Source organism: Camellia sinensis, chromosome 10 (genome assembly GCF_055761805.1).
Source record: "Camellia sinensis isolate YWXY chromosome 10, ASM5576180v1, whole genome shotgun sequence".
NCBI classification, from domain to species: domain Eukaryota; kingdom Viridiplantae; phylum Streptophyta; class Magnoliopsida; order Ericales; family Theaceae; genus Camellia; species Camellia sinensis.
Genome location: NC_138970.1, coordinates 13,621,165 through 13,637,542, shown reverse-complemented (window position 1 = coordinate 13,637,542; position 16,378 = coordinate 13,621,165). Strand labels below are relative to the sequence as shown.

General features: G+C 33.6%; 3 protein-coding genes and 1 long non-coding RNA gene across 4 annotated transcripts; 3 read left to right on the top strand and 1 right to left on the bottom strand.

Annotated features, from left to right (window-relative positions):
• The first annotated feature begins 1,924 nt into the window (after positions 1–1,924).
• LOC114271761 (uncharacterized) lies at positions 1,925–2,521 on the top strand. Its single transcript, XM_028213399.2, has one exon. It carries the CDS (start codon positions 1,925–1,927, stop codon positions 2,519–2,521), a length of 597 nt encoding a protein of 198 aa, XP_028069200.1.
• Positions 2,522–2,984: 463 nt separating this feature from the next.
• On the bottom strand, positions 2,985–6,497 carry LOC145800969 (uncharacterized). Its single transcript, XR_014341649.1, has 3 exons — positions 6,302–6,497; positions 3,209–3,722; positions 2,985–3,105 (listed from the first exon to the last, which is right to left on the bottom strand). It is a non-coding gene; the product is annotated as an uncharacterized LOC145800969 (long non-coding RNA).
• Positions 6,498–7,684: 1,187 nt separating this feature from the next.
• LOC114271740 (Tetratricopeptide repeat (TPR)-like superfamily protein) lies at positions 7,685–13,645 on the top strand. Its single transcript, XM_028213357.2, has 2 exons — positions 7,685–9,936; positions 13,325–13,645. Exon 1 carries the CDS (start codon positions 7,876–7,878, stop codon positions 9,805–9,807), a length of 1,932 nt encoding a protein of 643 aa, XP_028069158.2. The 5' UTR covers positions 7,685–7,875; the 3' UTR covers positions 9,808–9,936; positions 13,325–13,645.
• Positions 9,933–14,745, top strand: LOC145800162 (uncharacterized). Its single transcript, XM_082889804.1, has 3 exons — positions 9,933–11,534; positions 13,897–13,997; positions 14,709–14,745. Exons 1-3 carry the CDS (start codon positions 11,016–11,018, stop codon positions 14,743–14,745), a joined length of 657 nt encoding a protein of 218 aa, XP_082745930.1. The 5' UTR covers positions 9,933–11,015.
• The last annotated feature ends 1,633 nt before the right edge of the window (positions 14,746–16,378 follow it).

Below are 16,378 nucleotides of genomic sequence, written 5' to 3'. Positions count from 1 at the left end.
CTCGCTCGATCGCGTGGGCTTGTTTTGTCTGGGCATAGGCCTTAACTAAGGCCCACCTTAGCTCGACCCACAGCAAGCCATGAATCTCTCTCTCAACATCTAATTCATATTTTACGTTTTTTTGTAAAAAGTTAAATGACTCCTAAATCTAGCCTATCTTGTTATTTATTTATTTTAGATAAATTTAAGAAGAAGTTTTAAAAAAAAAAAAAAATCAGGATTTCATCTATGTAACAAAATGAATCCTAAAATTTAAATTTTATAAATTTAAATATTAATTTTTTGATATGTTTTAAATTTAAAATTATTTGCTTATTTATTAAGTAAAATTAATTAAAAAATAATATTTTAATTATTAAACACAATATGAATGTACGTAAAATGCCTTAAATATTATTTTCAATGATTTTAATTATTAAATTAGATAATTAATTTAAATTAAAAATAAATTAAAATATTAAAAATTAAATTGATAAAATAATTAGTTTATTTTATTTTATTTTGTTATAAGGATTAAATCATGAATCTTCTTATGTTATTTCTCCTAAATTTAATAAAATTATATAGTTATTGTTATAAGTATTTAATGAAATTGATTTTTTTTTTTTCCAAATAATCTACCTAATTTACAAATCAACACTTCAAATTTGATAATTTTCTTTAGGCCCTAACAGTACTCTTTTTAATAATATTGGACCAATAATATTACACTTAGGCCATGTTTGTTTGGGCGGACTGGATTAGGTTGGATTAGCATGCCTATGACTAATAGTCCTAGGACTATGAATCCTTTGGATTGTGTATCCTATCCTATGTTTATATTGAGTTAGGATTATAAGGAGGGATTACTAAAATATTATCCAATCCGATGTTTGTTTAAGGGGATTTGAATGGATAGGACATGACAAGAGATGGGACATCCAATATATTGACCATGAGACCCCTATTATAATTAATGTAAATTTTGCACTAAAATGAGTTATAATTTTTAAAAAACAAATTTTCATATTGTTGCTCCACATTCATTTCGATTCATTTGAACAAAATTTAACCCACTTTTTTTAATAGAAAAAATAAAAAATAATTCAACTATAAAATTTATATATACATAAGCAACCATTTTAAAAAATACATTACTATTTTAATCATCTAATCATTCATTGCTCAAATTCAAAAAAATATTTATTTGAACAAAATTTAACCCCCACTTATTTTTTAATAGAAAAAATCAAAAATCATTCAATTATAAAATTTATATATACACAAGCAATCATTAAGAAATATGCCCTATTATTTTAATCATCCAACCATTCACTGCCCAAATTCAAAAGGGCATTTATTTAAACATCATTCATCATTTCAAAATAAGCATTCCAAGTAGCATATTACAACATGAAGTAGCAAAATATGAGTAGTTCAACAAAAAAAAGTAGCAAAAAGTCAAGTCCTTATTACATGCATTAGAGTAATCAAAAAAACTAAGTACGTAAAAGAACATAAAAGAGCCACGAGTCTATCATGGAGCACTTCTACGTAGCAACCTCATCACCCACCTTAGTTTGCCATCATGTGTCAAGCTGAAGAACATGTCGAGCTTTTGAGCACTTTGTGATATGATCTCACAAGCATGTAACCTTTCATCAAGTGTAATTGGCAACTTAATGAGTTCATCATTCAAACTTGCCCGTTTAGATGCGAGATCATGTTCATAACCCATTCTTCGACCAATGAAATCCAACTTTTCATTGGTGGCAGAAAATACCTCACCCAACTTGTTAGCAATCATAGACAACCCTTCCACTACATCATCATTGCCTCTAGGCCTCTTCTTGTTGTCATTCTTTTTTGTAGAACTTTTAGGTGGTCGTTGACTTGATGAGCTGGAGCAATTTATTCCCTCGCCGATATCACTACTAATACCCATATGTTCAAGAAATGTGCCATCATCTGCAAGACTGTTGAACAACAATTCTTCCTCAGCATTTATAGCATAGTAACTAAGGTCATCTGGAATAGTTATTCTCCTCCAAGGGTTCAATTTCTAGTGTGGCTAGCATGGAAGGGGAGACTAAAAACAGCTAGTTTTCTTCAGAGGATTGGTGTGTTGGAGCCGGAAGCCTCTGCTATGTGTGTGCTTTGTAATGACGGGTTAGAATCTGTTTTTCACCTTCTTATTTGGTGCCCATTTGCTTGGAGAATTTGGTGTGATCTGATGCAGTGGTGGGGATTGACTTGGGTAATTCCACAAACAGTGGAAGGGATTCTGAATTGGTGGAGGGGCTTCAAATGGAGAAAAAACCTCAACAAGATCTGGCGAATTATACCATTTGCGGTGTTGTGGTCATTATGGAAATTCAGGAATGAGAAACTATTCTGTGATAGCCAAATGCAATTGGAGGAGCTGTGTGAATTAATCAAGACAAGGATTGCCTTGTGGACCAAATTGTACAACCAGGATTGCTGTTACTCAGTGCAGCAGATTATCTGCAACATTCAGGAGATTCGGGTTGGAAATGGGTAGTTTGCTGGTATGATGCTGCTGGTTTGACAGGCATGTTTCCTGCCTGCTCTGTTTAGAAGGTCTGCTGGCTGACCTGTTGCTGTGGTTCAGCAGCAGCTCTCTGTCTGGTTGGTGGTCTGTGCCTCTCACCTGCAGGTTGGTGCACTATTCTGCTGTGTGTGGTCTGGTTCCTAGCTAGAAGATTTGTTGCTGGTAGGCTGCTGGTTTGTGCCTTCGATGCTGCTGCTGGACTGGCTGTAGGGGTTGGTTGTAGGTGTATCTGGAGTCTCAACTGGGTGTAGCTCCCCAGGATCTCCCTATCCTACTCTGTCTTTTACTCTTTCTTTTATCTTTCTCTTTGTTTCCCTTATTGGTCCCTCACCAATGTAGGGTATTGTGCATCTTGCTCTTCTCCCTTTGTTGATGTAAGTTGTGTTTGTTAGTCTTTCTTCATCAATAAAGTGGGCTTTTGTTGATCAAAAAAAAACTGCATCAGCAGGCCCTTCAATAAACTCCCCCGTAGCTCGATCCTTACCAAATATGTGAATCCATGAGTCGAAATACGGAAAACTTTTGTTTCGTAGATTTTTCGCATCGCTCTCCCTCTACAATAACCAATTTCAATTAATATCTCCAACTTAAGATTAAAGAAAAATGAATTAAAAAATTAATAACTTATACAAAGTAACTTAAAAGAAAGTATTTTACCCGAACATATGCTTCCTAGACACTATCACTCTTAACATCAATTCTTTTTTCGGTGCCATTCCATCCAAAACCACTAGTACCAAGCATTCCTGCTACACAGTTGTAGTGTTTCTTCCATATCTTTATCTTTGATTCAATGTGGGGAGTGCCGCGAAGGTTTGTCCCGGGTAGCATGTTTTAAGGTAACATGTTTTGAATGCCCCAACCCGCCTATTGTACGAACCATATGGCATAACGTCATAAAACAACGCCTATCCATACGAAGTTGTTCAATGCATGTAATGTCACTTTCTCTCACTAGCCGATTAATGTGGTCCATTTGTTCTTGCAATCGATTGGGTCCTCGAATAACGGTACGAGGATACTTATGAATGTACCTCTTCAAGACAATTCCAATGGCAATATATGCTACAACGCATAAGGTGTACAATTCTTGCATTACAACTTGCAGCACTATGTATAGCTCAAGCTCCTCATTACTCTCATCTCCAAAACCATTGAAATTGTACTCCATCTATGCAAATAGTGATGCACATCAATATATTAGAGTACAAGAAAACTTCATAATTCCAAAAAAAATTAACAAAACAAAAAAAAATAATAATAATGTAGAACATATGAGCATAACAATCCCTATAAATATATTCTTAAATTGGGATTCATTAGTAACTCAATTCATTAGTAATATAATAAGCCTAGTTTTTCCCTTTTGATTGTCCTTGTGTTCATTATTGCATTTCACCGCAGTGATCCTAATTCTGAGGAATATTTTTCATGGTTTTTCATAGGTGGGCTTGGAGATGTTGCTGGGGCTTTACCAAAAGCTTTGGCAAGGCGTGGGCACAGAGTTATAGTAACTATGTTCTTCATATGATGAGTTAATAGTTCAATACTGAGATCTTCAAATTCAATAGTTTTAAAGAAATCAGTTGACCTGCTTTATTTTTTCTTTTTTTGTAGTGTAGTTCTACAAATTTAGGATACTTAAATGGTCCCTTTCTTAGTACACATTATTTATCCTGACAATTTAATTATTCTTCTCACCATAGGAGTCTAAGATCACCTCTCAAAGTCATAAAACAATGTGGATGATGTGGATTTTTTTTTTTTTAAAAAAAAAAAAATCTGTTATAGGTTGTGGCACCAAAGTATGGTGACTATTCTGAACTCCAAAATACAGGGGTATACAAGAAGGATAAGGTGGATGGGCAGGTATGGAGCACCATCTATGATTCCTATGTCTAGTCGTCTTTTTTTTTTTTCTTTTTTTTCTTTTTGAATTGCGTCACTCAGTTTTGTTCTTATTTCAATGCAAAACAATACTCAACTATGCAGGATGTTGATGTAAGTTACTTTCAAGCGTATATAGATGGTGTGGATTTTGTTTTTGTGGACAGCTACATGTTCCACAACTTCGAGAGCAACATATATGGTGGAGATCGGGTGGTAAGATTACATATCTTGACATATGATGGGCCTATTTGGTACTACTTCCAGAAGCTGAAATCTGATAATAAAAAATTAGAAGCTAATAGCATCTCTTCCCTTGCTTCTCAAAAATTAGTTTTTTCTGATTATTCAAGCTATTTATGCCTCATAAGCTATAAGAAAAAGTTGCACCAAACACTCTTGGCACAAATTTTTAAAACAAAAAAGAAAGCTGCACCAAACATTCTTGATATGAGTTTTTTATAGTCACCATGATATGTCTGAAATTTTAGTGATACCACTAGGCATGTATCTTACTTAAACTTGGTATGCATATGAAAGGGTGATATACTCATGTTATGAATTGGTTTTCTAGCTGTTAATTTGTTATTTTGTATCTGGAGCAGGAAATCTTAAAGCGTATGGTATTGTTTTGCAAGGCAGCTGTTGAGGTATGACTCCGGACTTGGCTGCATATGAAGTATGACTTGGAAATTTTATGTCTGCTATTAGATATATATTTCCAAAACTTAAGCTGAGTTTGAAAATGTCAGTATCAGAGTTCTAGTTGATCATGTAAATGTAAATTGAGGAATGTAAGTAGTTGATCAAATGATTTAGTCACTGCAGAGACAATTTAAATTAGTGAGGGAGAAGAAAAAATAATGATTGAACTACAAAACAGAAACAACAAACATGGCTATACGAAAATAATGAAGGTAAAAATATATTCTTACTAACTCAATTCATTAGTAATATAATAATCAATAACACTATCAAATTAATTCTAAGGAGGGAAGTGTTGCTGATTTTCTTTTGAGAAGCAATTTGGCTGGATGGTTTGGTTTAATAGAATTGCAACTAGTGATATGTTTTTAAGGAGAAACATAAGAGTAAATCAAATTGTTTTGTTTTATGAAACAGAAAGTGAAGCATATAATTATTCAACGGAGGGCGAAGCAGACATGGCTATAGGAACAGCTTCTAAGTCCAGACTGGTTTTTACATCAATATATTTCTTTTTGCTAATTTAAAAAATAAATAAATAAATCCAAGTCCAATTAATTTGTATCAATAAAAAGAAAAAAAAAATAGAAGAAACTAAGTCCAATTTTAAACCCATTCAAATCAATAAAAATTCCTACCCTATCTATCTATCTATCTTCAGATTAAATCTGATCCATATATTTGACTATTTGCTAATTTAAAATCACAAGTGATTTTGTCATGAAAATGAAAAGACTATCAACAATTTCCATGTATGAACACAAAGGATTTAACATTTCAAACCCCAAGAACACTCAGCACTAATGACAGTTACCAACATATTATAGCATTCAACTTTGTCATCCAACGAGCAAGCAACATAGTCCAGACTTTGGCTAATCTGAGATTTCAATATGAACTCACAATCAACAATATGAACTCACAATCAACAAATCTGAGATTTCAACAAATCTGAGATCTCAATATGAACTCACAATCAACAAATCTAAGATTTCAATGTGAGTGAAAAACTCATAAATCTATGAAGATGAAGAGAGAGAAAGAGCAATAACTATAACAACACCAATGTAAAACAAAGATTCATCGCAAATCAATCCATGTAATAGCACCTTAATTTAAACCGAACATTAACGAAAAAAAAAAAAAAAAATTACTCACTGAAATTTGTTGAGATCAACGAATCAACAAATGGTGGATCCAAATCGACGAACAGTTGCCTTGTTTCGATCAACAAATCAACAAATGGTGGATCCAAATCGATGAACAGTTGCTCCAGATTTGTAAATGGTGGCTCCAAATCGGTGATCAATGGCTCAAGCTCGGCAATGAACTTTGAAGACTCTCATTCCATCACAACAATGTCGAAGAAGTGAAGGTTGTAGAATAAAATAATCAACAAATATGATATATAGTGAGGGTTAATTTGGTCGTTTGATGAGTTAGTCCAAACTTTGGCTAATCTCTAAATTTATATCTCATTTTTTTTTGTGGGATTGAATAGTTTATCAAATGTGAGATATTATATCCGAAAGGATTGTTAATTTATACTTCAATTTTTTAACCAAATATCGAATTAATAATTTTATTGGACTATTAGTCCAATCCTAAGCCCATGTCCATCCAAACAAACATGAGAAATTATGGACAAGTTTTTTTAGGGAGACTTATTTATAAGTCCTATTTTGGACACTTATGCTAGGTTAAGTCCTGTGTAATTTTTTATAGAGTCTCAAGTCCTATTTAGATAGTAATATATTCCACAAGATCCTATAAGTTGTAAATAAATGGTATTAATATATGCGAAACGTAACGTAATACGTGACGTTACGTTCATGTCGGTGTCACGTTACGTTTATGTCGGTGTTACGTCACGTTACGTTTATATAAGTGTCACATTACGCTTCGCAAACTTAATCTATGGTAACATTCAATTTGCTATATAGGAAATTGAATGTTACCATAGAAAGTAACATGTTCACATTCAATTAAAAAAATAAAAAACCTATCTATGGCAACATTCAATTTGCTATATAAGAAATTGAATGTTACCATAGAAAGTAACATTTTCACATTCAATTAAAAAAATAAAAAACCTAGTAAGTTTGCGAAACGTAACGTGACACGTTACGTTACGTTTATGTAGGTGTCACGACGTTACGTTTATGTAGGTGTCACGTTACGTTACGTTTATATAGGTGTCAAATGTGTCAACAAACTTCACACAGGACTTATGAGAACATAAATTTTTGTGTAGGATCATATGTAGTATAAGTCTCCCTAATAGGACTTATAAATAATTTTTCCTTTTTTTATCATATTATATTTATCATTTTATTTGGTGGCCTCATCATTTATATATATATATATATATACCTCACCTAAATAACCCTTAAAGTTATGCTAGCGACCTTAAATAAATTGTTAAATTTTTTATCAAATCTCTCATGAGATTCATACGCATGTGATTTGTATAATCCCTTACCAGTATTTGATAAACAATTTGATAATTTATTTAAAATTTTCCTAATAATTATACAACCTAAATAAATAAATTTTAAAAAAAAAAACTGATTGTGGTTTGGAATATCAACGGACAAGTTCTACCTCCTCAAAGTCACTCTTTCTCTCCGATGAATCACGAACTTCATCATCACCACCAACATAGAAAATGCTCAACAATTCTCCTTCTTTAGGGTGACAAACTTCGTACTACTTCAAAGATGTCAATTTGAATGAACAACTTCGAGCATCTCTGCGTTTCTCTTCTGAAACATTGCAAGACCCTTAAAAATGTCAAGCAAATCCAAGCCCACGCTTGCAAGACCGGCCTCGACACCCATCCATACTTCTCCGGAAAGCTCCTCCTCCACTGTGCTATATCAATCTCTGACTCTCTCGACTACGCTCGCCTTCTCTTCCTCCACACACCAAACCCAGATGTTTTCATGTACAATACCCTCATCCGAGGACTTTCCGAGACCGATTCCCCACAAAACTCCCTCCTCACGTTCATTCAAATGCGTCGAAAATTGGAATTACCTCCCGATAGCTTCTCTTTCGCCTTCGTTGTCAAAGCAGCTGCGAATTTGAGGTGTTTGAGAGCTGGGTTTCAGCTCCATTGTCAAGCTCTGGTTCACGGGCTCGATACCCATCTTTTTGTTGGGACTACTCTGATTATTATGTATGCTGAATGTGGGTGTGTTGTTTCTGCAAGGAAGGTGTTTGATGAAATGTTTCAACCAAATGTCGTTGCGTGGAATGCTGTTGTTACTGCTTGTTTTAGGTGTGATGATGTAAAGGGTGCTGAGAACTTGTTTGATCGAATGCCAATTAGGAATTTGATGTCGTGGAATGTAATGCTTGGGGGGTATGTGAAAAAGGGTGAGATTGGGCTTGCGAAGAAATTGTTTCTTGAGATGCCCATAAAAGATGATGTTTCTTGGAGTACTATGATAGTTGGGTGTGCTCATAATGGTTGTTTCGATGAGGCTTTTGGTTTGTTCAGAGAGCTTCAGCATGTTGGAATTAGACCGAATGAGGCTAGCTTGACGGGAGTTCTCTCTGCCTGTGCACAAGCCGGGGCATTCGAATTCGGGAAAATCCTCCATGGATATATTGATAAAGCTGGGTTAGTTTGGATCAGTTCTGTGAATAATGCACTCTTAGATACATACTCTAAATGTGGGAATGTGGGTATGGCCCGTTTGGTCTTTGAACGAATGCCAGGAAAGAAAAGCCTTGTTTCTTGGACTTCGATGATGGCAGGGCTTGCAATGCAAGGGTATGGTGAAGAAGCAATGAAAATATTCGACAAGATGGAGAAGTCTGGAGTTAGACCTGATGGCATCACATTCATTTCAATCTTGTATGCTTGTAGTCATGCAGGATTAATCGAAGAAGGATGTGGATATTTTTCTAAAATGAGGGAAATTTATGGAATAGAACCAGCAATTGAGCATTATGGTTGTATGGTTGATCTCTATGGCCGAGCTGGTCAGCTTCAAAAGGCTTATGAATTTGTAATTCAAATGCCAATATCACCCAATGCCATTATTTGGAGGACTCTCCTTGGTGCTTGCAGCATTCATAACGACGTTGAATTGGCTGAGCAAGTGAAGGAAAGGCTTTCCGAGCTTGATCCCAACAATTCTAGTGACCATGTTTTGTTATCAAATATTTACGCTGTTGCAGGGAAATGGAAACATGTTGCGACCGTGAGAAGATCTATGACTGACCAGAGGTTGAAGAAAATTCCTGGTTGGAGCATGATTGAAGTCGACAAGGTCATGTATAGTTTTGTGGCGGGTCAAAAGCAAAATAAGATTACAGAAGAGGCTTATCAAAAATTAAGGGAAATAATGTTGAAGCTTAGGGTTGAAGGTGGTTATGTTCCCGAGGTTGGGAATGTTTTGCATGACATAGAGGCAGAGGAAAAGGAAGATTCTTTGTCTAAGCACAGTGAGAAGCTTGCTGTTGCTTTTGGGATCGCAAGATTGTGCAAGGGAAGTGTTATTAGAATAGTGAAGAATTTGAGGGTTTGCAAGGACTGTCATATCGTAATGAAGCTGATTTCTAAGGTTTATGGATTGGAGATAGTGGTGAGAGATAGAAGTCGATTTCACTCCTTCAAGGATGGCTCTTGTTCATGTAGAGATTACTGGTAGTTGATGGTGATTGGTCTATTAAATATTGAAAAAGCAAAAGATGAAATATTGCAAAATGAAAAAGTTATGAATTGTCGACCAAGATAAGGTTCTGGGAATGGTAGAACATAGGCAGCACTGCAGCTATGGGTATGCATTCTCTACACTTTTTGTTCGTTAACTGATTCTTGGATTTGTTCATGTATTAATATTCTTGTCATGTTGAACTTTAGCATCATAGTTTTAAAAATGTTGAACAATTGTAGACAATGAACTTTGTTCTTTGTAGGCTCAAATCTAACACCTATGAGTCGGTTCTTGAAGTTGTTTGGACAATCCATGCTTGATATCACATTGGCATATTCTGCATTTGATATAAAAGAGAATGTCATTTCATAATGCTATGCTAAAACAAAATGGAATGATTACATTTTCATCTGATTTTCCTAGTCTATAGTTAAGTTGGATTGCTGATTTCATTCATTCATATTCATAACTACAGATCAGAGACCCAAACTAGGATTCAGAGGAAGTGAATTGTTAATGTTAATTGCTGATTAGTTCATATACTTTACCCGATTGTGGTAATTTTGTGGAACTCGAACTTGATGTTTGTTGGAACTTAATTGTTGATGTTTTTTGTGCTCATTATTTTGTGAAGTTAACAACTGATGTCGTTTTAGTTTTTTTTTTTCATTGTTCTGTTTTGTGCTCTGATTCTCTTCTTCATGATATTCTTTTGGGTAATTGTCTTCTTCATGATATGTTCTGGAGGCCAGTTTTTCCCTAATCTGCTACATCTTGGTGTGCTTGTTACACTACATTTTGTACTATCAATCAATTCTTTAGGGTGTGAAGTCTTTATATTGTGTTTGAATCTTGAATTTGTGAGAGGAAAGAGAAAAAAAAAGTAGTTTCTACTTCATTCGCTTTTCTCTTACTTTTTCGTTCAATTTTCTTTTCCCTTCACAACGATCCAATCAGATTTCTATTTTCTCCATTTCACACAAATTTCTATTTGTCATCATCTCTGGACTAAACTGATTACCATTATCTTTCATTTAAAAATTTGCGATAACACTTTGTCAAACTTTTTTCAATTATTTAAAAAAAAAAATAGGGACTAAACATCTTAAAAATATAAATAAAAAAAATTAAAACAAAATCCATCAAAATTGAATAAAAATAATTTTAAGAACTTTACTAAATGCTCTGACCCACATAGAACCATGCAATCCACCCGTATACGTATCACAAACCCACCAAGCATCATAGGACAACCTAAACCATACGTGGCCTCTCATAACCATTCAAACACACAACACAACAACATGCCTTACCCATTGAAACTCAAACTCAAAACAAAAGCTAAATCAACCTACACATATATAACCGAACAAACACCAAAAGCAAAACTGCTTTTAGTATTTTCAAACACAAACAAATCAAATCCAATGTGTTTGATGAGACCTTCATCTAGTCCCTCCCCTCCTTCATATCAAGGCCTTGTTCTTGTTGCCAATCACCGTGACCCCAAAACCCTAGCCATAGACTCATGTTTCTCCAAGCCATGGTTCATTTCCCTGTCCTCAGACCATCTTTTGCAACCCATTTGCTCCACCCACTTACCTTCCCTCTCCACCCTCCATTCCACCTACTCTGTCGTGCCTTACCACTACCTCTACGCTCTCGGCCACATCTCTGCCAAGTGCCGCCTCCAAAAACTCATAAAACCCCCGTTTATCTCTCAATAATCTCATGTTCACCATTAACATCCACAACAACGATTCACGCGTTTTCACTGACATAAAACTTGGAGCAAAACTCAAAACCAATCCTAATGGGGTGTTTCGGTGTGATATTGATGTTGATGGTGAGAAAATCTTGGTGGGTGATTATAAAGATTCTGGTTTAGACCCAACTCGTTTATTGTTTTGGATCCAGATGTTTTAGCTTGTTGTTTATATCCTTGTTCATTTTATTCCTTGTTGAATTGGGTTGTTTGAGTATTGTGGTTGCGTTTGAAACATGTTAGGAATTTGTTTTTCAAAGGAGTCTTTGCCTAGATTTTGATTAGTTCGCTCAAGTGGTCTCTGAAAACTTCCAGTATAATTGCAGGTCCGCAAAAGTACTGGAAGGATAGTGTTTTTCGCTCGAACAGTGTTTCTTGCACTCGAGCAGTCTTTAGGAACTCTCAATACTTTTGCAGGCCTGTAAAAGTACTGGGAATGTGATATTCTTTGCTCGAGCGGTCACTTTGTTTGCTCGAGCGGTCTCACCTATTGTATCTGGTCACTCGAGCAGTGTTTTGGTCACTCGAGCGATCTGCGCATATATTAATTCATAAAACTCACTTTTTGAGTCACTTTTTCATATCTCTCTCTCTCTCTAAACATTTCAAAATCTTAAATCTAGACCTTCTCTCTCTAAAACTCATCTTCAACCTCCAAATACTCTTAATCTATTAGTTTCTACACCATTGTCCTTTGGGAAAAAAGGGTGGAGCTTGCTTGGAGCTTCCATTTGATTAGAGCAAAGTTCACTTTTGGGTTCGCCAAGTTTTGTGCTTGCTGTCCCTTGTCTTCTAGTTTTGAGATAGAGATTTCTTCATAGTTTTGTATGGTTTTTAATTTGGTTATTTGTTTTTTTAAACAATATTGTGATTTGGGAATTTTTGGATAAACTTAGGGTTTTGGTTTTGAAATCAAGAAAGTGGTTTTCAAAATGGTTTCTTGAAAATGATTGTGGGTTTGTAAATTTGGTTAAGTTGTGATAAAATTGTGAATTTTTATCGTTGGAATTGATTTATAAAGGAAAGGAGATTTTTTTCCCTAAATTGCAAGTATTTGATTTTGTAAAAAAGAAATAGAAATGATGTTGGGTTTTATGGAATTGGAATGATGATGATGATGATGATTGAGTTGGATATGTATTATCACTCCCGTCTTGAAATTTTGAAAAATTTATCTTTATTAGAAATTATCTATCTGTTTGGAGATATCTATTTTGGGTTATCGGTGGGGGATAATTATGATTATTATAGAAATAGCATGAGAACTAGAAGAATTGAAACTAATTTCTCATCCATTTGCATTGTTGCATATTTGACACATTGAAAATGTACATTGTTTTGAGAAAAAAGAGTGAATACCTTAGTGAATCTGGGTAAGGGGTGTGGTTGTGGTATTATTGTTGGCATGTGTGTTCTTGATAAAAGTTTAAAAACCCGCGCGGTTAGATACCGAGCCTTCCGGTTAGTACCGGTAAAAATGACAAATGGTAATGTTTGTATAGCCTACTTGCAGGCACGTACGTAGAGATTCCCAATATTGTATCCATTACCCTATTTTCTATTGTAAAGGAAATGATTTTATGAATGTGATATAATCTAGCATTGCATAGTTTTGGAAAGAGATATAAAACGTTTTGACACGAGCATTACATATGCATTCACCTTATAACTTTATTAAGATTCATACATTGTATTAGAGTATCTCTATTGGGCTTTGGCTTATCCTATGTGGAAAACTATTTTCAGATACTGATGATATGCCTCTGCCAAGGCCATAGCTTGGGAGAACTTAGAGCCGAGAGCTTCTTGTTTTATTTTTGTTATATTTATTTTGTGCAAACCTAGGGTTTTATTTGTATTGAGTTTAAACTCACTTTTAGTGTAGCCAAGTATTGTCTTGGAGAGTTGTAGCCATTAGGGAATTTATGTATTTGTTTAACTTTTATTTCGTACCAGTAACTTGTGGCACATGCTATAGATTCAGAGTTAAAGATTATGAATGTATAACTGCATGTGTTACCTTTTGTACAATAAGATCATATGAATGAAAGGATATTATATTCAGAATTGTGTTGTTTTTTAATTAATATCGCGATATGAATTATGGTTATTATTTTTGGGGCGTTATAGCGATGATGATTTAGTTGGGTTGAGACTTGCATGGAATATGGTTTTGGAAGGATTTAAAGAGGCTTTCACTATGATGGCCTGTAGAGGCAATGAAAATGATTGGTGATTCTTGGAGGAGCGTTCGTCGCCAAGTTGTTGTTCTAGGGTGGGGATGAGTGGGTTGGTGGCAGTTTTGAGGTTAGCATTAGGGGGAAAGGGAGGAGAGAGTGCTGGTGGTGGTAGAGAAGGTGGTAGTGGGTGTGTTGAGCATAGTGAGTTTGAGATATGTGATTGTTGATGATGCTCTTAGGTAGGGATGTAATTGGTTCGGTACGGTCGATATTTAGGTAAAAAATTACACTGAATCGATAATGTCGGTTTTATTATTTTGAACACCGATACAGACTGCTTCTCCCATCAAACCGCACCGAACTGAACCGATTGAAACAATTCGGTTTGGTGCGGTTTAATTAGTTTAGGATTTTTCAAACCTATGTCACTTTTAAATATAATAATTAATCTATGTAAAAATATTAAATTAGTTATTTGTTCACCATTTCAAACATATTCAATCCATCCATTTAATACATACTTTTCAATTCCTAAATTAACAAAAATAAAAACAAAAAAAGTTTAAAAATACTAAGGTTTCAAGAATAACGAGTTAGAGTTAAGATTATATATAATAAGAGTTTACAAACTTAGTTTATAAAGATGATAAAGTTAATTAATTAAGGTTAATAATTTATTATATTTATTAATATCATTATATTATTAGATTATAGACATATATATATATATATATATATTATAAATACAATATATGTTGAACCGGTTGGTTTCGGTTTGGATCGGTGCACAAGGTGCTTAAACCGATACCGAATCGAAAACTGAAAAAAAATCAAATTTAAAAATCGCACAAACCGATTCTTATTAAAAAACAGATCAAATATAGCAAATTTATTTCGATTCACTCGGTGTGGTCACTTTTTTTCGATTTTTCTTACCTCCCTAATCTTAGGTACTTGCAGCATTTTCTTTTGCCCTCTGATATGTAACTCTTATCTATTAGTTCTACCGCAATTGTTATTACAGAGGTCTTGCCATTTGTCTATTTTAAATTTTTATGAAAGACACATAAAAAAAATAAAAGGGATGATATGATAATTTATTATGATTTTTTAAATTTTTTACTACCGACCTTACTAATGGGTCTTATTTTGTATTTTGGGTTTATCCACATTTTTTTAGGATCATAGTTTCTTACTATATATATTTTTTTTAGTATTAATTGTGCTTTGGTAGTGTTGAAAACTAATTAAATCAATACATGTTAAATAAATCGTGGAAAAAAAATATGTTTGACCCTTTTTCTGGGGTCTCATGTAAATAATAAAAGAGAATAAATAAATAAATTGTTTTGATTGGGCATGTTAGGAATTTTAAATAAAATTATAGTATAAAAAAAATACAATGTAAAAAATTATTAAAAATCTCATTTAGATTTATTGCCTTGGGGCGCAAATAGGTTTGAGCTCACTCTAGAATAAAGGAATGGGGCGTGAGTTGTGTGGTTCGAGTGATTTGAGAGTAAAAGTACAAATTAAATTATGGATTGGCGGATTAACGGATTGATAATTTGGAATTTGGATAATTTTTGATGGATTGAAAAATATTCTAACTAATTATCATATATTTACATAATATATAACACTAATTTATATTATATTTTTTATACATATAACACAAAATAATTTTACATAATATGTTTCATATATATAATTACTAATTTGTAATAAATTTCATATCTTAAATCTCTTTCACATTCATTTTTACATTGATATTTCATTGGAAGTTAAAAAATATATATATATTAACTATAGCGGAACAGAACGGTTTGAAAGACTGATTATAAATTTTAAAGTTTAAACTACGGTTAACAGTTAGAATGGTACGAATTGATGCGGATCAGTATAATTTTGACGAATTAAATGATATTTTGTACAGCCTAAAAAGGAATGACTTGACTTTCTTGGCATTTATACTATTAATGATAATATTAAAATTAGATGTCAGTGTCTGTTATTTTTTTAAATAACTCAAAAGAATTAAATTGATGGGTGAAGTGGGACTTGAATCTCATGGGTCTATTGAAGAATACTTTTTTATCACTTAAGTGATATATAATATTTTAATATATTGTAAATATTTTATTTTATTTTTATTTATTTAAATTGCACATGTATTGTACCAACAATTAATACGATATACGATGGATGTTGTGCTTTGAACAAAATTGGTTACAAATAAAAATAATAATAATAATTAGAAGAAAACAATATATATATATATATATATTGATAAGGATGAAAACATTCATGGTATTGTTTTTGCTTTCGGCTTCTTCCAGTATGATTCGTAACTTGGCTGCCAGGAGAAGAAGCCCTCTCGTTTGGGGAAAAAAAAAGGAATAATTAGTTTGGCATGTACTAAATAAGTCAAAAAGTCAAAAAGTCACTATCTTATTTAAGTCACATCATCTTATTTAAATCACATCACCTCTCTAACACATCACATCAAACCCAACCCAAACCCAACCCAAACCCACCAATAAGTCAAAAAGTGCACTTTTTTAGGACATCCCAAACCAAAGTTTTAGGACTTTTCTTAAGTATGCAACTTACACCTTAC